Here is a 24199-nt window from a genome sequence, read left to right as displayed (position 1 = left end):
CTCTTGGAAACATCACCTCACCCCTGTTATGTGGGCAACCTTTACAAAGGATTGCAAACCAAACAAAGCAATTCCTAGTTGCTAGTGACTGCAATGCTAGACTAGACTGTAGTGCTAGTTGCTAGACTGCAACGAAGAGATTTTTATCTCAGCAGCACTAATTTGGAGACATCTAAAATGACCTTGAAAATGAACAGTAAAAAAAAAAAAAAGAAAAAGAAATTAAATGTAAAGAGATCAAAAAGTATGTTTGTGAAAATGGCAAACAAGAAAAGGGACAAATTCTTGAGCCAAAGCAACAACCAGAAGCATGTGACAGATTAATTCTAATATTCAAATCCATTTTTCCAGTGCTGGTTGTCAAATAACACATTAAATTGATCTGTGATGTGCTACCAGTTAGTAGTAACAGGAATACATTAGCAAGCTTGCACTTTGTTTTCCTTTGTGCCTGCACTAGAGACACATAACTGCCATTGACAGAGGAGAGCTACTATTGACAAAACATTCCTGCCTTTAACGCTTTGGGTTTCTCAGGCAACCACAATTAATCCTCTCCTCTCTATCTGACACCAGCAATGAACAGAAGCGAGTGGATAAGAACTCTCATCTTCGGGAAGAATCCTTTTGGCATTGTTACACTGTAAGAGACTTGCAGAATGGTTTAGGTTGGAAGGGACCTTAAAGATCACCTAGTTTCAACCCTGGAATGGAATAGGTGGAGCAGAAAGAGAAATAAATTGTCTGGTCTGACTAACTGTTTTTGATACAGATAGAATCAACCAGGTTGGAAGAGACCTCCAAGCTCAGCCACTCCAACCTAGCACTCAGCCCTATCCAGTCATCTAGACCATGGCACTAAATGCCTCACCCAGTCTTTGCTTCAACACCTCCAGGGACGGTGCCTCCACCACCTCCCTGGGCAGCCCATTCCAATGCCAATCACTCTCTCTGTGAAGAACTTCCTCCTAACATCCCGCCAGGTCCTCAGCACAGAAGAGACATGGACCTGTTGGGAATGGGTCCAGAAGAGGCCACAGAAATGAAGCAAGGGCTGGAAACCCTCTGCTGTGAGGGCAGGCTGAGAGAGTTGGGATTGCTCAGCCTGGAGAAGAGGAGGCTCCGGGGAGACTTTCTTGCATCCTTTCAGTAATTAAAGTGGTCTATGGGAAAGCTGGGGACAGACTTTTTAGCGGGGCCTGTTGTGGCAGGACAAGGTGTGATGGTTTTAAACTAAAAGAGGGGAAATTTAGACTAGATGAAGGTATTTTTTAAGCTGAGGCTGGTGAGACACTATCTCAAGTTGCCCTGAAAGGTGGTTGATGTTCCATCCCTGGAAACATTCCAGGTCAGGTTGAACAGGGCTCTGAGCAACCTGCTCTAGTTGAAGATGTCCCTGCTCTCTGTAGGGGAGTCAAACTACATGACCTTTACAGGTCCCTTCCCACCCAAACCCTACTAAAGGCATAGACGATGTAATGAAGCTGACATGCTCGCGCACAGCACCATGCTTTGGCTCTCTCTCTCTCCAGGGATGTCTTCCAACCCCTATCTTTCTGTGATTCTGTGAAAAAAATATTTAGCTATGAGATGAAAGTCTGACCTGAAGAATATGTAAAGCATGCAGCCCAGTTAAAATGTTACATTGATGATGGCAGAACCAGATTCTCTAGCTAGTGAAAATTCACTTCATTTGCCACTGCAGGAACTCTTCTTGGACAAAACCATTAATGCAATTGTCCAGACCAAGAATGAATTCATTCTATAAAGCAATGAGTGAAAAGTGGGACACCCACGGAAGATTCAGCTCCTCGTTTTGATTGCCATGCTGAAAGTAGATTACAAAGGCACTGCTACCCACTGCAGGAAAGGAAAAATAGCTCAACCTCAGTGAAAATGGAGGGGGTTGGTTAAAGATATTTTTAGGCCACTATGAGCAGATACCCGACAGAGAAGTAAATACTAACTGGAAAGATCACAACACTGCAATTACTGCAAATAATCCTAGCATCAGAAACAACCAAAACCATCACTTGTGGCAACACCTGAGTCAATTTGTCATTATTCATACTGATAGAACAATGCTTTAATACAGCAACCTTCATACCTGTCACTCGGTTAAAAGTTACAGCAGCCTGTTCCAGGGCTCCAGAAACCTCTCAGGAAAGAAGCCTGGAGAAGAGGAGGCTCAGGGGTGATCTTATTACTGTCTACAACTACCTGAAAGGGCACTGTAGCCAGGTGGGGGGTGGCCTCTTCTCCCAGGTAACCAGCCATAGAACAAGGGGACACAGTCTCAAGTTGTGCCAGGGTAGGTATAGGCTGGATATTAGGAAGAAGTTGTTGTCAGAGAGAGTGATTGGCATTGGAATGGGCTGCCCAGGGAGGTGGTGGAGGCACCGTCCCTGGGGGTCTTCAAGAAAAGACTGGCTGAGGCACTTAGTGCCATGGTCTGGTTGATTGGATAGGGCAGGGTGCTAGGTTGGACTGGATGATCTTGGAGGTCTCTTCCAACCTGGTTGATTTGATGATTCTATGATTCTAAGTTTCTCCTTAGCTTCACATGGAAACTCCTGCATTCCAGTTTGTGTCTGCTGCTCCTCACATTGTCCCTGGGCACCACTGAAAAGAGTCTGGCCTCATCCTTTTGACCTCTGCCCTTTAGATATTGACAAGCATTGAGAAGATCCCCTCTCGGTCTTCCCTTCTCCAGGCTTAAACACAGCCTCTGGCCTCTCAAGCCTTTCCCCATCACAGAGATGCCCCTGTCCCCTCAGCAGCTTTGAAACCCTTTGTATTAGCTACACTGTCTAGTCTGTAAATAAACCTGACATCTCAAAGCAGCAGTTGATTACTCCTTACTATAACATTTACTACACTGAGCTTCTGACAGCTCACCTCGGAGCTCACTTCAGCCCTCATGGCTACATTACAAGAGGCAACTGTTGCCTGCTTTACCTGCTGTTGCTGCCCAGACAATGGATTAAAGCAGCTGCCTGAACCGCACCAGCTCATGATGCTGCAGAATGCTGAGAACCAAGATGTGCTCATGGAGAGAGAGCTGCTGCCAGGTTTCATAGAATCACAGACTCTTAGAATCAATCAGGTGGGAAGAGACCTCCAAGATCAGCCAGTCCCCAGCCCTAGCCAATCAACCAGACCATGTCACTAAGTGCCTCATTCAGTCTTTTCCTGAGCACTTTCAGGGACGGCGACTCCACCACCTCCCCGGGCAGCCCATTCCAAAGGCAAATCACTTTCCCTGTTCACAAACCCTTTCCCCCCTCTTCCTTGTCTCTGCCAGAAACTTGAAGTGCCAGGGACACTGAGGGCAAGGTGAGGTAACACGAGTTCCATTTTGTCCTGCACTTACTCCTGCAAGGGAGGAAATACTAACTGGGACACTGATTTCCTTTCTTTGTGGCTGAAAAGCTTTTATTTCACAAGGAAAGCAACTGATGCCTCCCAGATCAATGCTTATCCATATCCAAAGGGTGGAGGTCAAAAGGATGGGGCCAGACTTTTCAGTGGGGCTCAGAGACAGGATAAGGGCTAAGAGACATGAACTGGAACCCAGGAGATTCCAACTGAGCATGAGGAAAAAACTTCCTTCCTGTGACAATGTCAGAGCACTGGAACAGGCTACCCAGAGCCCTTGTGGAATCTCCTTTGGTGGAGGTATTCAATACTCTGCCGGACACAATCTTGGCAACCTGCTCTTGATGTCCCTGCCTTAGCAGTGGGGTTGGACTAGACCATCCTCAGACCTTCCAACTCACACCATGTTGTGATTCTGTGACTTGACAAATAAGCATGATAATACATAGCCAGGTCAACCCGGGAAACATCAAGGTGGGCAGAAATCATGACTGAAGCATAAAGGTGTCCTGTTGCTTCCTCCATTCGGGGAGTATTAAGGCCTTTAGGTATGCAAAGAAACACAATGTCAGCTTTTCATTCGAACATCAGCTGCCCACTCTGGTCAGCAGCAGCCAGGAGAATCAGCAGTGAATTATTAACTCCATGGTATCTTCTGCACGAAGTAGTCACACAGGAGGGAGGCCAGGGGCTTGCCTGCAGCAGCTGCGTGCCTCAACTCCCCCATTAGCAATTTTCCAGGCTGAGTTACTGTGGCATCATCCTCTAATGGCAAAGATGATGTCACCCTTGAAGGGACTAATGAATTTTTAACCTTAGGTTTGCTCACTGCACCTCTGCAAGCAGCAAATCTGAACTACCACAACCCTGTGTAAGTTTTGCACATCTGCTGTGGAGTCAGCTGCAGCTCTCAGTGTAGGACAGCTGAAACTCAGAAAGGGATATTCAAATATCTGAAGTTAAGTTAAAGAACATCAAAGCTTAAAAAAAATATGGTCTGATTTTTTGTGTGATGCTCCCTACAAAACTTGGCATTTAACAATATATTTTACTGGCATGATCTAAGGATAGAATTATGTTCCCCCCAACAACAGCTTTGGAAATCTGTTTCAATTAGAGGTCTGGACAGTTTAATTAGGGAAGCATGTTTAGTTTAAGGAGAAAAAAAATTGGATGGGTTAGGAGAAAACCCCTTCTAATACTCCCTAGGGTCTATGGGTCCTTCAACCCAATTTGATGTGAATGAAACCATTATTGTTCTTTTGACTCCTGCTGAGCCATTGTGTTAACGGTTTCCTACAGATCCCAGTCGCGTTTTACTACTACGTGTTTTCATTATTCCACTCACCAGCATTTGAGCTCTCTGACAACAGAAGTTCCAAGGTTTGGTCAACCTTCTGAGAAAGAAGCACCTTTTAAAACGTAGAGGTTCTTAGAGAAATTTTAGGTAGGCATATGGTGGGTGCTGGAAATTCACTGAGAGAAAACCACGCATCCCTCTTTGAAAGCATCAAGTTTAACACATTAAAACCTGTAGCAACAAAGACTCAATCATGTCAGTGCGACTGAGCACACCCACCAACAGATATTTCCTGCCATAAAAATGCTGGTTGGAAGGGAAGAATCACACCCTAATAAAATCTAACAGAGAAAACAGAGTTATAAGGTAATAAAAAGATTATTATCAAGCTATAGAGACTACGTCAACCCTTAAAGTGATATTTTATTGCATTAAAAAGTGAGCTTTGATGATCCAGCTGGTGTTTTAACTGCCTTAGAGCCAAAATACTGGGTTTTATACCCCTGTGTGTGCAGTTTTATAATAGATGCCTGCTGTAAAATCTCCTTGAAATGAAGTTGCTCCAAATAAATTACAGGGAATATCTGTGTAAAGTCCCACATCTGGATTGGAGCACTCCTTAGTATCACTCCAGGCTGGGGAGTGAAGGGATGGAAAGCAGAAAAGGACTTGGAGGTATTGGTGGGTGAAAAACAGAACAGGAGCTGGCAATGTGTACTTGCAGCACAGAAGCCAACTGCATCCTGGGCTACATCCAAAGCAGCCAGCAGGTTGAGGGAGGGGATTCCGCTCCTCGGTTCCACTCTGATGAGATCACACTTGCAGTGCTCAGTCCAGCTCTGGGGTCCTCAGCAAAGCAGAGACATGGACCAGAGGAAGGTGCAGAGAAAGCTACAAAAACAATGTGAGGGTTGGAACCTCTGCTGTGAGGACAGACTGAGAGAGTTGGGGGTTGTTCAGCCTGAAGAAGAGAAGGCTCTGGGGAGACCTTTTTGCATCCTTTCAGTACATAAAGGGGTCTATAAGAGAGATGGGGACAGATTTTTTGGTAGGGCCTATTGTGACAGGAAAAGGGGTGATGGTTTTAAACTAAAAGAGAGGACATTCAGACTACAGAGATGGAAGAAATTTGTTTACACTGATGGCAAGAGGCAGTAAATGCTCCCTCCCTGGAAAGACACCAGGTCATGTTGGATTGGGCTTTTGAGCAACCTGATCTAGTTGAAGATGGCCATCTGCTCACTGTCGTGGGGTTGGACTAGAAGACCTTTAAAAGTCCCCTCCTACCCAAACCATTCTGTGATTCTATGAGCTATGCAATATCATTCCAAAGCCAGTTTGCTGCTTTGGCTCAAAAAGAAATGTAGGCAGCAAATAATTAATGCTGACAACACTCTCCTTGCAAATGCACCAGTGTAACACTGAAGTAGAGAGTGGACAGTTTGATATCTAATGCTCTTAGAGGCTTCTGTTCCTGCAATGACACAATTAAACCAACTGAGCAGGTAAGTGTAATCTTCTTGAAAAACAAAAACTATGAGCCTTAAGCCTTGGTTTTTCTTCAGCAGATACTTCAAGCAAGATTTTATACAGAGATTTCTGACACATGCATAGACTGCTCTAAACAAAGCAGAGAACCTCTAGGCTAACCAGAGAAACAAAACTGTTAGAGACAGAGCTAGAAAAAGCAGTAATCAGGCTGATGACAATTCAGTTTAAATGCCAGAGTTCCTTCAGAGTAAAACTTCTAATGCACCTGTAATGAATGAAAATAATTGAGTCTTCCTCTTGAACACAGTTTGAAATAACATCTTAATGTCCTGTATAGAATTGAATGGAATAGAACCAACCAGGTTGGAAGAGATCTCCAAAAATAATCCAGACAGCCTAGAAACTCCATGAGTAATAGCAGCTGATGCACCTCAAGTTTTCCATTAATACCAAATCTTCCACAAGGCACTGCCCAAATGACACAAGTATGGCAAGAACCTCCCCTTGTAGAAAAAGCAGCACTTGAAGTTAGAGGTAACAAGTGAAGTCACAACATACCACAGTATCACAGTATCATCAAGGTTGGAAGAGACCTCACAGATCATCAAGTCCAACCCTTTACCACAGAGCTCAAGGCCAGACCATGGCACCAAGTGCCACGTCCAATCCTGCCTTGAACAGCTCCAGGGACGGCAACTCCACCACCTCCCCGGGCAGCCCATTCCAGTGTCCAATGACTCTCTCAGTGAAGAACTTTCTCCTCACCTCATTATCCATTACCCTCTCATTATCCATTTCCTGCACTCCTCAACATGCCTTATTGGTTTTCCTCACCTGGTAGGGACATGGGATGTGATATTCTCTGCAGCGTTCTTGGATCCAGGTCGTCTCCCACACACCTCGATATGCCTGCTCATAGAAGTAGCAGCCAATGACAACCAGGAGCGGCACGAGGTACAGAACACTGAACACGCCGATCCGGATCATGAACTTGACTAGCTTGTCCTGGTTCTCTTTCTCTAAGGGGATTTCGATGCGGACCCGATTGAGCGAGATGATGCCAGCCAGCAGAAGAGAAACGCCGACAACAACGTACAGGCAGAGAGGTGCGAGGACAAAGTACCTCAAGGCATCCACGTCATAGAGGCCAACAAAACATACGCCGCTAATGTTGTCACCTTCAATTTTATTCATGGCTAAGAGGATGATGGTCAGAGTCCCTGGAATGCCCCAGGCGCTGGCGTGGAAGAGCAACGCTTTCTTCTCGATGGCTTCGCTGCCCCATTTTGGCACAGCTGCCAAGAACCACGTAATGGTGAGAATGACCCACCAAACGCTGCCAGCCATGGTAAAGAAATAGAGCACCATGAAGAGCATGGTGCAAGCTTTGTTGTGAGAGCCTTGTGTCACGGTGGAAGCTTTGTACTGGGCGGGGCTCGAGGCGTTACAGGCCACTCGGTCTTCAAGCAGAAAGCCAATGAAGAAGATGAGCGAGACCATCATGTAACAGACAGCATAAAAGATTATCGGCCTTTCCGGGTAGCGAAACCTTGTGACGTCGATTAGAAAGGTTAGAAAGGTGAACAAGGTGGCAGAAAGGCAGACGATGGAGATGACTCCGATGAAGTAGCGAGCGAAGGAGAGCTCTTCGCGCCGAAAATACATGTTCGGGCAAGGAGGGGAGCAGTCCCGTACCCTCAGGAAAGAGTAACCCAGATCAGGGTCTATTTTCAGCTCCCGAGGACACCAAAAGCCATAATCCCTCTGGACTGCCATTGGGGCCTCTTCTGTGGGCTCCCCAGCTAAATTGAGGTCAACCAGACGAGGATACGGCTCATCACAATCTGGGAATCTAAAAGGTAAGAGAAGAATTATTTACAAGGCATATACACCTATTTGAAAAGACTTAGTAACTTTATTGATATGCCTGACTTCAGACACGCTCAATGGAGTGAAAACAAGGCAACCCAAACAATGGGTGATCCAGGAAATACAGCACTGTGCATAAACAAACCCCAGAACTGTGCTAGTTGGAGCCTAGCTGGGATACTTTGGTGAGAAGAATTAGATGCTAGGCTGTGGAAAGGAAACAGTGGGGATGGCTGCTGCACTCAGAGGCTTGCTGAGATGGATAAGAACAAGGACACAAACATAGAGAACAGAGTTGCTGTCTGGCTTTGGCTGCCTCCCTTCTCTCTCTAACCTGCTAATTTATCTGCTTCCTAACTCCCCTGGCTGATTCTCTAAACTCATCTTGAATGTAAGGCAAAGTCTGGGATAAGGTAGAGGAGTGGAAAGGAGGTGGAAGGGTGGCTGGGAGCCCCTACTGGGGACTCTGGTTTCTGGGAGGGCTGCTGTGTTTCTGTATTACCTTTTTAACTTGTCTATTTCTGTCTATAGCTGCATATACTGTAAGTACCTGCTTGTATCTTGTGCAAGCTAAGTTCTGTTTATTGCACTTCCAGTACTTGGTTATAAACCTTAACATACAAGCTAAAAGATCATGCCAAATCCTAATTGGTCATTAAGACAGACCTCAGTACATACCTCATTAAGACAGACCTTGTACTTTAGCAACTACATAAGCAAAGGTTAACAAACCACAGGCTCATATTCCACATAACTCTGTCTGCTACAATGTTCTTAAGGTCACTTTGACCCTCTACTTACTTAACTCAGTACTGTTCCCCTTTATACATTCTGAACCCATGGCTTATGTTCTAGTGTGTTAAGATCAAGCAGCTGTACAGCACTAAAAAGTCATAGAATCATAGAATCAACCAGGTTGGAAGAGACCTCCAAGATCATCCAGTCCAAACTAGCACCCAGACCTGGCCAAGCAACCAGACCATGGCACTAAGTGCCTCAGCCAGGCTTGGCTTCAACACCTCCAGAGATGGCAACTCCACCACCTCCCTGGGCAGCCCATTCCAATGCCAATCACTCTCTCTGACAACAACTTCCTCCTAACATCCAGCCTAGACCTCCCCCGGCACAACGTGAGACTGTGTCCCCTTCTTTTGTTGGTGGTTGCCTGGGTTGCCTGTAGCCACCTGGCTACAATCTTCCTTCAGGCAGTTGTAGACAGCAATGAGGTCACCTCTGAGCCGCCTCTTCTCCAGCCTAAACAACCCCAGCTCCCCCAGCCTCTCCTCATAGGGTTTGTGCTCCAGGCCTTTCACCAGCCTTGTTGCCCTTCTCTGGACATGTTCCAGCACCTCAGCATCTCTCTTGGAGCAAAGCTGGAGGTGGGGAGCTTGAGAGTGGAGGTGAGGAGGAAGTTGTTGAGCATGGGAGTGGTGAGAGGCTGGAATGGGTTGCCCAGGGAGGTGGTTGAGGCCCCATGGCTGGAGGTGTTTAAGGCCAGGCTGTGTGAGGCTGTGTGCAGCCTGCTCTAGGGTAGGGTGTCCCTGGGCATGGCAGGGGAGTTGGAACTGGCTGCTCCTTGTGGTCCCTTCCAACCCTGACTGATTCTAGGATTCTGTACTGTCACAACAAGTGCACATAAGCCAGGCTTGCTTGTTCCTCTGCCACAGTGGAACTAACACAGCACCAGCAAAGGTTCAGTAATTTTAGCTCTAGTTTTGAAATGTCATTACCTGGGTCATACTGAGGAGATAGGAGAACTTAAAGGGCTCAGGCAGCTATTTGAAGTATAGGGTTTGAGCTATCTTTGACCCAGATTATCAGGACCTGGAAGTACCCCCTGACTTATTCTTTTGCTAAAACAAGTTTGAATTGCTTTTCATTTTCTCCAACCCAGCTGTAAGAGAGACTGTTTCTTCCTGTCTGTACTCTTGTATTGGAGTCATTCTCAAAGCACAGTGATACCATTTCAATTTCATGTATATTCTGTTTCAAATAGATTGGAGCATCATCAAGCAACTTTTTCTAAAGTTAACTGTGGACTGTAAAGCTGGAAACATCTTTTGTACATGAGCTCAACAAGAGGTAGATGCTCTGAAAAATGAGATTTCATAGAAGCACCAAAATCAGCTTCCCCTTCAGAACAAGAGACTATGAATCTTATTAATAAAACTAATAAATAATCCTTGCCCATGGTGGGGGGTTGGTCCTAGATGAACTTTAAGGTCCTTTCCAACTCAAACCATTCTATGAATCTCTAACATATATTTTTTTTTCCTAACTCTGGGAAATTTATATCAGCATCATAGAATAATAGAATTAACCAGGTTGGAAGAGACCTCCAAGATCATCCAGTCCAACCTAGCACCCAGCCCTAGCCAGTCAACCAGACCATGGCACTAAGTGCCTCATCCAGGCTTTTCTTGAAGACCCCCAGGGACGGTGCCTCCACCACCTCCCTGGGCAGCCCACTCCAATGCCAATCACTCTCTCTGACAACAACTTCCTCCTAACATCCAGCCTATACTTTCCCTGGCACAACTTGAGACTGTGTCCCCTTGTTCTGTTGCTGGTTACCGGGGAGAAGAGGCCACCCCCCAGCAGGCTACAATGTCCCTTCAGGTAGTTGTAGACAGCAGTGAGGTCCCCCCGGAGCCTCCTCTTCTCCAGGCTAAACAACCCCAGCTCCCTCAGCCTCTCCTCATCTATTAAACTTCAGTATAGATGACAAAACCAGGTCAGCATAAATGACAAAGAAGAATAAATGGGTATATCGATTCATTTAAGTACATGCATGTGCAGTTGGCACTAATTCCCCACAGATATTTTCAGCTCATCTCTTAGACAGAGAATAGAAACAGGAACTCAGCTTCCACCCTAGGCATCAGACTGACAGACAAATGGATGAGAAATCACACACACAGTATCAGAGTATCACCAAGGTTGGAAGAGACCTCATAGATCATCAAGCCCAACCCTTTACCACAGAGCTCAAGGCTAGACCATGGCACCAAGTGCCACGTCCAATCCTGCCTTGAACAGCTCCAGGGACGGCGACTCCACCACCTCCCCAGGCAGCCCATTCCAGTGTCCAATGACTCTCTCAGGGAAGAACTTTCTCCTCACCTCGAGCTTGAATTTGCCCTGGTATAGCTTGAGGCTGTGTCCTCTTGTTCTGGTGCTGGCCACCTGAGAGAAGAGAGCAACCTCCTCCTGGCCACAACCACCCCTCAGGTAGTTGTAGACAGCAATAAGGTCGCCCCTGAGCCTCCTCTTCTCCAGGCTAACCAATCCCAGCTCCCTCAGCCTCTCCTCGTAGGGCTGTGCTCAAGGCCTCTCCCCAGCCTCGTCGCCCTTCTCTGGACACGCTCAAGCATCTCAATGTCCCTCCTAAACTGGGGGGGCCCAGAACTGAACACAGTACTCAAGGTGTGGTCTAACCAGTGCAGAGTACAGGGGCAGAATGACCTCCCTGCTCCTGCTGACCACACCATTGCTGATGCAATCAGGAATGGTGCAATCAAATGCACTTTGTAAGGGAAGACATTTTAAATGCTTGTTTCAGAATCAAAAGCAGCCCAGATGATACTAAAATTTTATCCTGACCAAAAAAAACCTCTGTTTTGCTCACCTGGTGCACTCCATATCCTCAGGCCAAGATACCCCAAACATCTCCATGAGCTTGGAGCACTCGCTGTATGCTCTCTGACAGAGTCTGCGGCAGGGGAGAGTGACGCGGCCGTACTCCATGCACACGGGGGCGTAGAGGGCACACAGGAAGGGTCGGAAGTCCCTGGAGCATTCCAGATTCACCATCGGATGAAAAGGCTAGAAAAGAAAAAGGAGACTTCAACAGCTGTTTTGCAAAACACTTTACCAGGAAGCTGTAACAAGAACAAGTTAGGGTCCTGCACCTGGGGAATAACTCCCTACACCAGTGCTGACTAAGGCTTGACCTGCTGCAAAGCAGCTCTGAGGAGACAGACCTGGGAGTGCTGGCAGAAAAAGGCTGTCCGTGAGGCAGCAACATGCCCCCATAGCCAAGAAGGCCAATGGTCTCCTGGGGTGCATTCAGAGGAGTGGGACCAACAGCTTGGAGTAGGTTCTCTCTACTCTGGCCAAGTGAGGCCACATCTGGACTACTGTCTGCAGTCCAAGAGGGGCAAGGAGCTAGTGGAGAGAGTCCAGCAGAAGCTACAGAGATGATGAGGGGACTGGAGCATCTCTCTGACAACAACAGGCTGAGACACTTGAAGCTGTTTAACCTGCAGAAGACTGAGGGTGAACCTTCTCAATAGTCATCAATATCTAAATATCAATGTCATCAATATCCAAATATGAGGAAGAACTTATTTCCTGTGAAGGTGCCAGAGCCCTGGAAGAGGCTGTCCAGAGAGGTTTTGGAGTGTCCTTCTCTGGAGAGATTCCAAACCCACCTGGATGCAATCCAGAGCAACCTGCTGTGGGTGACCCTGACTTAGCAGGGGAGCTGGACTGGATGACCTCTAGAGGTCCCTTCCAGCCTGCATCATGCTGGGATTCTGTGAAAGAACCATGAAATCTAAGCCTGAAAAAAAGAAGCCAGAAAAAACAACTGCTGTCTTGTGCTTCTGTGCTGCCTTACAACAAGTTTAAATAACAGTGATAGCAACACTCCCTGGAAGCACTGAGAGAAAATCCATCACAATTAGCCCATTAATACAGCTGCTCTCAAGTATTTCTGAAGACAAAAAAGAAGGAATAGAAGGGGGACTGATGTATTAATAAGAACAGGTGCACATGGATAATCCCTATTGTCTTATTATCCAGCATGGGTTCATTTTGCTCTTGCTTATTACAACTCGTCTCTGAAACTCTCCAGGAGTCAATCAATATTTCAGTCTGAGTTTGTGAGGCACCTGTCACTAAGCAAAGCCTCACTGCATCTCAGATACTAAAATAAGATCAGTTATATCCTTCTGAGAGTGGAACTACAGAATACTGATGTAAATGAGGAGTTACAACTCCAGAACGAACCAAAACAGCTTACGAATGCTGAGCTACTCTGCTGCCTCCAGCCTGCAGAAACAGCAGCGACTTCTTTTCCCTGACTTCTATTTCAAGTCAGAGCTCAAAGGGAAAAGGTGACAGTTGCATGATTGATGGCAATGCTACCATGAGCTCTGTCCTAGACAGGTCTGTTATCTTCATATTGGTCTCCCCTTCTCCACAACCCAGCAGGATTATAAAGCAAGAAGTCTAATCCTCAGAATTTGAGGTGCAGCAGCAGAAGCACAAATGGACCTGCTTCTCTCTCTCTAAAGCTTAAATCTTATTATAACTAAATCTGAAGAGCAGGCTGTAGAGAGATCACCTTTTCAAACAGCTATTTGCTGAACATTCTTTTTCCAAACTATTGAACAGATTCAGCAATAATAAAAATAGGACAAATCTTGTGGCAATATAAAGGACAATTACTAGGAATGATGAGGAAAAGCTTCACATTTCAGCTCTTCCCTATCCACCTCCTTGCTCTTCTAATTCTTTCTACATGCCTCCTTCAGTCTGCAAAAAGAAAAGGTAAATTTTGGTATATTAGACACAACCACATTGTGATTCTCTTAATTTTTTAAGCATAATTGTTCTTTACTCAACTAATTAAATCTTTTACACGTTTTGGGAAATGTTGCCAATTGCTGAGCAATTGGGCAACAGCTGCTATGAAGAGTAGCAAGTTTTCAAAGCTATTGATGAAGAAAAAAACAAGAGTTGGAAGGTATTTACATGGAACATCTGCAATAACATTAGTCTAAGTGGAGGTTATTCTGCCCTTGTACTTAGTACTGGTCAGGCCACACCTTGAGTGCTGTGTTCAGTTCTGGGCTCCTCAATTCAAGAGAGATGTTGAGATACTGGAAGGTGTCCAGAGAAGGGCAAGGAAGCTGGTGAGGGGCCTGGAGCACAGCCCTGTGAGGAGAGGCTGAGGGAGCTGGGGGTGTGCAGCCTGCAGAAGAGGAGGCTCAGGGCAGAGCTCATTGCTGTCTGCAACTCCCTGAAGGGAGGCTGCAGCCAGGTGGGGTTGGGCTCTTCTGCCAGGCAAGCAACAACAGAACAAGGGGATACAGTCTCAAGTTGTGCCAGGGGAGGTCTAGGCTGGATGTTAGGAGGAAGTTGTTGGCAGAGAGAGTGATTGGCATTGGAATGGGCTGCCCAGGGAGGTGGTGGAGTCTCTGTGCCTGGAGGTGTTGAAGCAAAACCTGGCTCAGGCACTTAGTGCCATGGTCTGGATGACTGGCCAGGGCTGGGTGCTAGGTTGGACTGGCTGAGCTTGGAGGTCTCTTCCAACCTGGTTGATTCTATGATTCTATTCTGTTTCTCAGCATCTCCAGGTCTCTCTGACACCACTCTCACTCTCAAAATAGCAGCTGAGGGCAGACAAAAGCTCTCTTATGCATTACATCAATCCAGTTTATTTTAAAATCATGAAGAAGCTATGCTGGACAGCAGAAAAAATCCCTACAACTGCTCCACATAACACAGAAAAAGAGACTTAGGTGCTTTCAATTAATACCAGCAATGTTTGTGCCATAAGCAGCAGTCTGTAAGTACCCTATCACTAAAATTATTTTACCCTGTTGCAGTTCTCAAGAAGAAAAGTCACTTCCACCTATTAATTATGCCATTCAGCATTAAAAAATAAAGCCAAGGCAATTAAAAACCTTTTTCTGTTCTACTTCTGCCCAAGGATATGGTGCCAGTTATGACATTTAGCCCTGCTCTACTGGTGCCTAACAAAAGGCTCTCTGTTTAGAGGGGATGTGCTTTTGAAGAATGAACCACTCAAGACACAGAGGAGAAATGAAGAGGACAAAAGAGGACATGATAGCCAAACTGACTTCAATAATTCAGGACAAGTCCTGGGAAATGCAAGAAAGGGAAGAGATAAATGTTTAAGAAGAGACAAACACTTCTTTGCTCCCAAAGTTATTTAAGTATTTAAGATATGCCAGCTCACATAACTGTATAATGTATCTATAGTTGTACACCTAGTTCTGAGGGCAATATGGCCATGCAAATTCTGTCAAACCCAGTAATAGCAGCAGCCTGTTTTCAGGGTGAGGCAGAACACTCCCACTCCTCTTCGACTTGCCATGGAGGTGTTGTGGACCAATCGTGTCAGCAACATAGAATCATAGAATCAAGCAGGTTGGAAAAGACCTCCAAGATCATCCACTCCAACCTAACACCCAGCCCTATCCAATCAACCAGACCATGGCACTAAGTGCCTCAGCCAGGCTTTGGTTGAACACCTCCAGTGACGGCGACTCCACCACCTCCCTGGGCAGCCCATTCCAATGCCAATCACTCTCTCTGTGAAGAACTTCTTCCTAACATCCAGCCTAGACCTCCCCCAGCACAACTTGACACTCTGTCCTCTTCTTCTGTTGCTGCTTGCCTGGCAGAAGAGCCCAACCCCACTTGGCTACAGCCTCCCTGCAGGGAGCTGTAGACAGCAATGAAGTCTGCCCTGAGCCTCCTCTTCTGCAGGCTGCACACCCCCAGCTCCCTCAGCCTCTCCTCACAGGGCTGTGCTCCAGGCCCCTCACCACCTTCCTTGCCCTTCTCTGGACACCTTCCAGCACCTCAACATCTCTCTTGAATTGAGGAGCCCAGAACTGAACACAGCACTCAAGGTGTGGCCTGAGCAATGTTGAGTCCAGGGGCAGAATAACCTCCCTTGTCCTGATGGCCACACTGCTCCTGATACAGAGGCCAGGATGCCACTGGCTCTCCTGGGCACACTGCTGGCTCACATTCAGCTACTATCTACCAGTATCCCCAGGTCCCTTTCTGCCTGGCTGCTCTCCAGCCACTGTGTTCCCAGCGTGTAGTGCTGCTTTGGGTTGTTGTGGCCATGTATCGTGGCCTTTCTCAGAGCAGCTCAACCTTCCCCTCCTCTTCTTTTCCTCTTTACTGAGAATTTTCCTTTCTGGTAGCAAAGTTGCTTTAAGAAAATTCCTGATTCCCAGGCATGTGGCCCCAGCTCCTCACAGAATGGTAAAGGTTGGAAGGGATCTCTGGAGATCATCTAGTGCAATTCCTCTGCTAAAGAAGGGTCACCCAGAGCAGGTTGCCCAGGATTGCATCCAGGTGGGTTTGGAATCTCTCCAAAAAAGGGAGATTCCACAGCCTTTCTGGGCAGCCCAGTCCAGTGCTTGGGCACCCTTTCAGGAATGAAGTTTCTCCTTAGAGTCAGGTGGAACTTCTTGGGTTCTAATTTGTGCCTATTGCCCCTTTGTCCTGTTGCTGGACACTACGAGTCTGGGTCCATTCTCTTGCCTACCCACCCTTTAAACACCAATAAGCACTGAGAAGATCCCCATGCCATAGGCAAGGACACCTCCCACTAGAACAGGTCCATCCAACCTGGCTTTGAGCACCTCCCTGGGCAACCTGTGCCAGTGTCTCACCACCCTCACTGGAAAAAAAAACTTTCCTACTATCTAATTTGAATCTCTCCTCTGCCAGTTTTACCCCTTGTCTATAAATATACCACAGAACTGTGTTGCAGTTTCAGACTGGTCCCATTTCTGAGAGATAATAAAGCAAATCCTACCTTGATTTTACACAGTGGCAGGCATTTAGCTGTCTGTTCCTAGGGAAGTGGCATTACTGCAAGATGTAAACAAAATTCTTTTGATGATTTCTCACTGTTCTGTTTGTTTCTGTAGTGCTTTAACAGAAAACTAAGCAGGAAGAATTCCCATGTACTCATATATGGAAGAAGAGAAGTTTTCTTCCCTGATGCTCATGGGAAAAGAGTGATGCTCTGACTATCAATTACTATTGCAGTTCTCTGGTGGAAGAAACTGCCTGAGGGCATGCACTGTTTCAGGCCAGCTGCAGAGCATCCTCAGATCTGTGTCTTCCATCCTGTGTTGTGCTAGGTTTGAATTCAGCTTCCAATTCATTACCAAAATACCTTGCATCCTGTCTCAAAGTGCAATGGCAATAATGACTTCCAGGCTTCCTCCCGAGAAGAACTGCAGACGTTGCAGCTAGATTTAACTCTTCAGACAACAGCTAGTTAGCCTGAACATGTTATTGCCTCCTGCTTCTGATAATGATACATCTCTGACTGACCTGCCCTCTCCTCAGAGATCTGACAAGTTGTCTGAATGCTCTCTAGGGATCATTATAGGCAGAATTGGTTTTCTTGAGACAGTGGAAATTTGGTCTCCAATGTGTCCTGGTTTGTCTTAGAACAGAAATATTTCTGTTTGGTGGTTTTACTCCTCAGCTCATTTTCTTCTTCTGAAGCTAAGAGCATGTTTGTACAGGCAGTGACTACTGCTAGCTGATGTTTAGAGACACTACCAAGAACTAGGGAGCAGAAAGGCTCTTGCTTACTTGCTCCTGTGGAAACCAATGTCAGTGCTAAATCTTGCATGCTGTGTTGGGGGTGTAGTAAGTAAAAGGTGACACCTGCGGGGAGGGGTGGTCAGGGCAGGTAACTCTAAACTGATCAGCAAGGGATTCCATCTCATGGACATCTGTCATGGTTTGAGGGATTCCAGGTTATCCCAGACTCCCTAAAAGAACTATAAAGACCAAGATCCATCTCAGGGAACAAACTGGTTGCCCCCAGATATTCTAATTATGTTATTCAATCCCATAAATCCTGCAAGCACTTTAAAAGCAAGCAGCAAGCTCAATTCACCCTTTTTTCTCCCTGTCTTTCAGCTCTCCACAAGGATCTTTATCTGGTAATGAGGTAACTATGTAGGAGGACCCTGTGGTAGACCACAATCTTCAATGCCACAGGCCACCACAGTGAATTTTGACCTGTTTGGGGCTAAATGGGAGACAATGGGGATGGGAGAAAATGAGCACTGGGGTTTTAGTGGGTTTTGGTTTTGCCTGGGGGGAAGGTTTTGGGGGAATTCTCGTGTATCCTATATTAGGTGTTAAGGATTCACAGATGCCCTATCTTTTCCTGCACACTTTTAAATACAACCTTTCTGTATTCATCTCCAATTCAGTGAGAGCATTAATATTTTACTGCCCTTTTTCGTTAGAAAAAGAGTAAAGTAAGATAATCTCAGTCTGTTGTGCTCTTAAACAAAAAACTATGACATCATACTCAGTATACAGTTGAGGGATCACCAGAGTCAAGCCCCTTCTTAAATGGCCAGCACCAGAGAAGGCCTCTGTCCATTCTGCCTATCCAAGGGTTCCTGAATCCATTTTCAGAATCCAGCTCAGGAATATGGTTCCTATATGCCACTGAGTTCAGCCTGGGACTTTCCCAGAGTCTGCCCACAGCAGCAGTGGTGAAGGTAACATCATTACCATCAGGACAGTTGAGTTCAATCTTGCTTTGTATCTATTTGTACATAATTCCATTTCATTGTTATTATTTGCATTAAAGCTGGTTTAGTTTTCTTTTCTAAGCCATAAGCCCTTACTCCCTTGGCTGCATGTTAGGAGGAAGTTGCTGTCAGAGAGAGTGATTGGCATTGGAATGGGCTGCCCAGGGAGGTGGTGGAGGCACCGTCCCTGGAGGTGTTCAAGCAAAGCCTGGCTGAGGCACTTAGTGCCATGGTCTGGTTGACTGGATAAGGCTGGGTGACAGATTGGACTGGATGATCCTGGAGGTCTCTTCCAACCTGGTTGATTCTATGATTCTTTTCCTTTACTTTGGGAAAGGAAGTTCACAGAGAGCATCTGGCACCTGTTGAGTGACTGGATCAGCCCTCACCCTTGACACAATGACCCTGAGCTTCATCCTCTTCTGAGTCCTGCTAGGTTTGCTGGAGCTGACAGCCCACACTCAGGCTGGTATACAAATATAACCTGAAAACAGTTGGCACAGGTTAACAACCTGAGCTGAACAACTGCTGCAGAACTTACACTGCTGATGCTAACTCCGAAGCAGGATGTACTTGAGAGCCATGTTTTAACCTAACTGGTGTTTTCTAAAGATTAGGGGGTGCTCACAAAGACTGATGATTGGGTCATTAGCTCTCAAAACAAACACAAGCTACCTTTTGCCCCACTCAGTTCAGCCTTGAGCTTGAGAGTAGCATATAAACAATGGCTGCAGAAAGAGCCAGAAACACATGGTCAAGTGTATAGCAGCAAGTTCCACTTCTTTTGGAATCAATCCACTTGTGCTCAATTTAACATCACTATGGAAGTACAATTCTACTGCACAGACATTTTATTCTCTTTTTAGGCTAATTTGCCCAAGCCTGCTATTAATGCACTGTGCCAAGATAAATTTAGTGTAGAGTACTTAGCATGATACACGTTTAAATCATAGAACCATAGAATCAGTCAGGGTTGGAAGGGACCACAAGGATCATCTAGTTCAACCCCCCCTGCCATGGGCAGGGACACCCTACCTTAGATCAGACTGGCCAGAGCCTCATTCAGCCTGGTCTTAAACACCTCCATGGATGGGGCCTCAACCACCTCCTTGGGCAACCCATTCCAGCCTCTCATCACTCTCATCCTGAACAACTTCCTCCTCACCTCCAGTCTGAATCTTGCCTCACCATTAACTTCCTTGTCTGGGAAGAGTTGGCTACACTATGTTTTTTTAAACTGCCATTATTTTTAGCTTTGCAGTGTGTTGCATGTATGACAAAGCAAATGAGGGTCACAACATTGGCTGCATGTTAAGCTCCTCAGGATGGAAGATAGCTGTTCTCTCGTTACCTGTACAAACCCTTACGAAGCACATCGAACCACAGATCCAAACAGTGGTTTGAGTTGAATGGAACCATAGAGATTCCAATCTCCTTGCCATGGGCAGAGACACCTCCTATTAGATTCGATTCATAGAAAAATAGCATTAACCGGGTTGGAAGAGACCTCCAAGCTCAGCCAGTCCAACCTAGCACCCAGCCCCGGCCAAGCAACCAGACCACAGCGCTAAGTGCCTCAGCCAGGCTTTTCCTCAACACCTCCCGGGACGGAGACTCCACCACCTCCCTGGGCAGCCCATTCCAATGCCAATCACTCTCTCTGCCGACATCTTCCTCCTAACATCCAGCCTAGGTCTCCCCTGGCACAACTTGAGACTCTGTCCCCTTGTTCTATCGCTGTTTGCCTGGGAAAAGAGAGCAACCCCACCTGGCTACAACCTCCCTTCAATCATCCTGTTACTTCAAAACCTAAGACCAATTATTTCACCTGCCTTACTTGTTAAAGGGCAGCAATCCTGCAAACCATCCTACGCTTTTTGGTCTGTGAACAGACAGCTGAGGGCAATTTCTCAACTGCAGGAGTAAAAGAAGTAATTTAAAGACAGTAAATAACATTAATCTCTGTCTACAGGTCTAAAAAGCAAAGCCATCTGCTCTTGCTCTTTAAAGAGGTCTCCTGCTTAGTTTTAAACTCTGAAGTTCCTCTGGAAGACACTGAGAAGATGGCACCCATCTGCCAAGCTGCACTTTCCCTAACTGGAATCTTTATGTCTTAGGAACTGACACATGCAGAGGGGTGGTCTTGGTAACAATTTCCAGTCGCAAGAAGCGTTAGCTTTTGTAAGACAGCTGAGACTGCTTGGACTTCCTCCTCCCTCTCCATATGCCTGCTGTGAGGGGCTTGGGAGAACTCCAAAATAGCACAGAGGAATAAATGCATGGTGCTCTGGAGTGTATTTTAGATCCCACTAAGTTAAGACACTACAAAGCACACTTGCCTGAACAAGAAAGAGACTATGGGGAAGGAGTTGTAAGTCTTGACAAAATATTGTTCACTTAAATGACACATTTCTATCTCCTGCAGTTTTAAGACAACCTTCCAAGTACCAACTGAATGTGATAACTGCTTTGATGTCTGCTGAAAAAAATGCTCCAGTGCTGTTGGCATTGTGGGAAGGAGAAAGATCCTCATTAAGAGAAGTGAAGTGCTAGTGATAACAACCTTTAATTTCCCTCCTCTCTGCAACTGCTAACTGATCTGCATGTCAGGGCCACACAGACTATTTCTGCCAGCTCCAGAGAGGTCTGTATCCTTGAGAAGTAACAGGAGTGAGGACTATAAACAATTCACTGCTGGCACAGTGTTCAAAGGTGTATCTTGGTGCGTGGAGGAGGAAAAGCATTTGATATTCACTGAAACAGGTTGCCTAGGGAGGTAGCTGAGGCCTCAACCCTCAAGGTCAGGCTGGGCAAGGCTCTGAGCAACCTCACCTAGAGGAGGATGTTCCTGTTCATTGTCTGCCACAAGAAGCTCCTAGCCAAGCTGGCAGCTCATGGTTTGGACAGATTCACTCTGATATGGGTCAAGAACTGGCTGGATGGCAGAGCCCAGAGAGTGGTGGTGAATGGTGCCACATCCAGTTGGCAGCTGGCACTAGTGGTGTTCCCCAAGGATCAGTGCTGGGCCCAGTCCTGTTCAATATCTTTATTGATGACCTGGACGAGGGGATTGAGTCCAGCATCAGTATGTTTGCAGATGACACCAAGCTAGGAGCAGCTGTGGAGCTGTTGGAAGGTAGGAGAGCCCTGCAGAGGGACCTGGCCAGGCTGGATGGGTGGGCAGAGGCCAGTGGGATGAGATTGAAGAAGGCCAAGTGCAGGGTTCTGCACTTCGGCCACAACAACCCCAAGCAGTGCTACAGGCTGGGGACAGAGTGGCTGGAGAGCAGCCAGGAGGAAAGGGACCTGGGGGTACTGATAGATAGTAAGCTGAACATGAGCCAGCAGTGTGCCCAGGTGGCCAAGAGAGCCAATGGCATCCTGGCCTGCATCAGGAGCAGTGTGGCCAGCAGGACAAGGGAGGTTATTCTTCCCCTGTACTCAGCACTGGTCAGACCACACCTTGAGTGCTGTGTCCAGTTCTGGGCCCCTCAATTCAAGAAAGATGTTGAGATACTGGAACATGTCCAGAGAAGGGCAACAAAGCTGTGAGGGGCCTGGAGCACAAATCCTATGAGGAGAGGTTGAGGGAGCTGGGGGTGTTTAGCCTGGAGAAGAGGAGGCTCAGGGGTGATCTTATTACTATCTACAACTACCTGAAGGGGCATTGTAGCCAGGTGGGGTTGGCCTCTTCTCCCAGGTAACCAGCAATAGAACAAGGGGACACAGTCTCAAGTTGTGCCAGGGTAGGTATAGGCTGGATATTAGGAGGAAGTTGTTGTCAGAGAGAGTGATTGGCATTGGAATGGGCTGCCCAGGGAGGTGGTGGAGGCACCGTTCCTGGAGGTGTTGAAGCCAAGCCTGGATGAGGCACTTAGTGCCATGGTCTGGTTGATTGGATAGGGCTGGGTGCTAGGTTGGGCTGGATGATCTTGGAGGTCTCTTCCAACCCGGTTGATCCTATGATTCTATGAGGGGTGGATTAGTTGACCTTTGGAAGTCTCTTCCAACTCAAACCATTCTATGATTCTGTATGAAGATTTGCTAAGAGACTTGGCACTAAGTTGAGAGCACACAATGGAGCCAGTGTCAAAATCTAGCTGTTGAGAGCTCCTGAAAAGGGAATATCTAAATGAAATGTGGGAGAACATAGATAAGGTCACAGGCAGTGACTCAGAATCAGATTTGCTTCACCTTTTCATTTTTCCTGCCATCAGTGTACACAGTGAGAGCATCTTCCACATTATAAACAGCATTAATAGCCTACATTTGACAACTTGGATACCTACAATACAATGAAAGTAACACTCTTGCTGAAGAGAACTGACTTTTATCTCTCAGAGCCTGATGACTGTTACTATTTCATGGACTATTACATGAGGGATTTACAGGTGACCCAGCAATGCTGCCTTAACACTTGGATGTGATGATTTTAAAGCATGAGGATTTTAATGTTCTAAATATATTAAGAATCCTTCCCCTGGTTCATGAGTCCAGCTTCAGGACTGCTCCAGAGCCATGAGGAGGTCCAGTGTACCCTTGGGACTGACAGAATTAGCCACATGTGACTGTTGTCTGCTGCAGGTGTTTTCAACGTGCCTTGCTTTTATTCAGCTGTGCAAAGCAGCAGCAGAGCAACTCTGTGGTTTCAATCTAGGCAGCATGCAAGAGTGAAGCAGAAATACAATATCTGTTTACCCTAAAAATAACTTTTAATGTGACAGTTCATTTTTTGTCCCTAAATCAATGAACTGAGTTGTTTGGTTTTATTTTTCTTCTTGTGTGTAGATTTTTGTCAGCTTGTCAGTGTAAATACAATAAAGTAAACCCAGTGTAGGGAATAATGAGGGAAACAGCAGCATGCCCAGGTGAGCTAATGGTATCCTGGCCTGGATCAGGAGCAGTGTGGCCAGTAGGACAAGGGAGGTTATTCTGCCCCTGGACTCAGCACTGCTCAGGCCACACCTTGAGTGCTGTGTCCAGTTCTGGGCTCCTCAATTCAAGAGAGATGTTGAGGTGCTGGAAGGTGTCCAGAGAAGAGCAACAAAGCTGGTGAGGGGCCTGGAGTACAGCCCTGTGAGGAGAGGCTGAGGGAGCTGGGGGTGTGCAGCCTGCAGAAGAGGAGGCTGAGGGCTGACCTCACTGCTGTCTGCATCCCTGGAGGTGTTTAAGGCCAGGCTGGATAAGGCTGTGGATAGCCTAGCCTGATCTAGGGTAGGGTGCCTCTGCCCAGGGCAGGGGGGGTTGGAACTAGATGATCCTTGTGGTCCTTTCTGTTGGAAGGTAGGAGAGCCCTGCAGAGGGACCTGGACAGGCTGGATGGGTGGGCAGAGGCCAATGGGATGAGATTTAACAAGGCCAAGTGCAGGGTTCTGCACTTCGGCCACAATAACCCCAAGCAGTGCTACAGGCTGGGGACTGAGTGGCTGGAGAGCAGCCAGGAGGAAAGGGACCTGGGGGTACTGGTAGACAGTAGGCTGAAGATGAGCCAGCAGTGTGCCCAGGTGGCCAAGAGAGCCAATGGCATCCTGGCCTGCATCAGGAACAGTGTGGCCAGTAGGACAAGGGAGGTTATTCTTCCCCTGTACTCAGCACTGCTCAGGCCACACCTTGAGTGCTGTGTCCAGTTCTGGGCTCCTCAATTCAAGAAAGATGTTGAGGTGCTGAAGCATGTCCAGAGAAGGGCAACGAAGCTGGTGAGGGGCCTGGAACACAAATCCTATGAGGAGAGGTTGAGGGAACTGGGCCTGTTTAGCCTGGAGAAGAGGAGGCTCAGGGGTGATCTTATTACTGTCTACAACTACCTGAAGGG

The 24199-nt window shown here is 46.8% G+C and overlaps 1 protein-coding gene across 1 annotated transcript in view; it reads right to left on the bottom strand.

Annotated features, from left to right (window-relative positions):
* Window positions 1-24199, bottom strand: part of FZD3 (frizzled class receptor 3) — an 88219-nt gene that overhangs the window by 37391 nt on the left and 26629 nt on the right. Inside the window, exons 3-4 of the mRNA XM_064146653.1 lie at window positions 11667-11863; window positions 7004-8021 (exon numbers count right to left, since the gene is read on the bottom strand). Coding sequence (XP_064002723.1) covers window positions 7004-8021; window positions 11667-11863 — 1215 coding nt within the window. The remainder of the gene's footprint in view (window positions 1-7003; window positions 8022-11666; window positions 11864-24199) is intronic.

The sequence above is a fragment of the Pogoniulus pusillus genome, chromosome 7 (assembly GCF_015220805.1).
Source record: "Pogoniulus pusillus isolate bPogPus1 chromosome 7, bPogPus1.pri, whole genome shotgun sequence".
Classification (NCBI taxonomy): domain Eukaryota; kingdom Metazoa; phylum Chordata; class Aves; order Piciformes; family Lybiidae; genus Pogoniulus; species Pogoniulus pusillus.
Note: the sequence above shows the minus strand (reverse complement) of the source record. Positions and strands in the feature narration are given on the sequence as shown.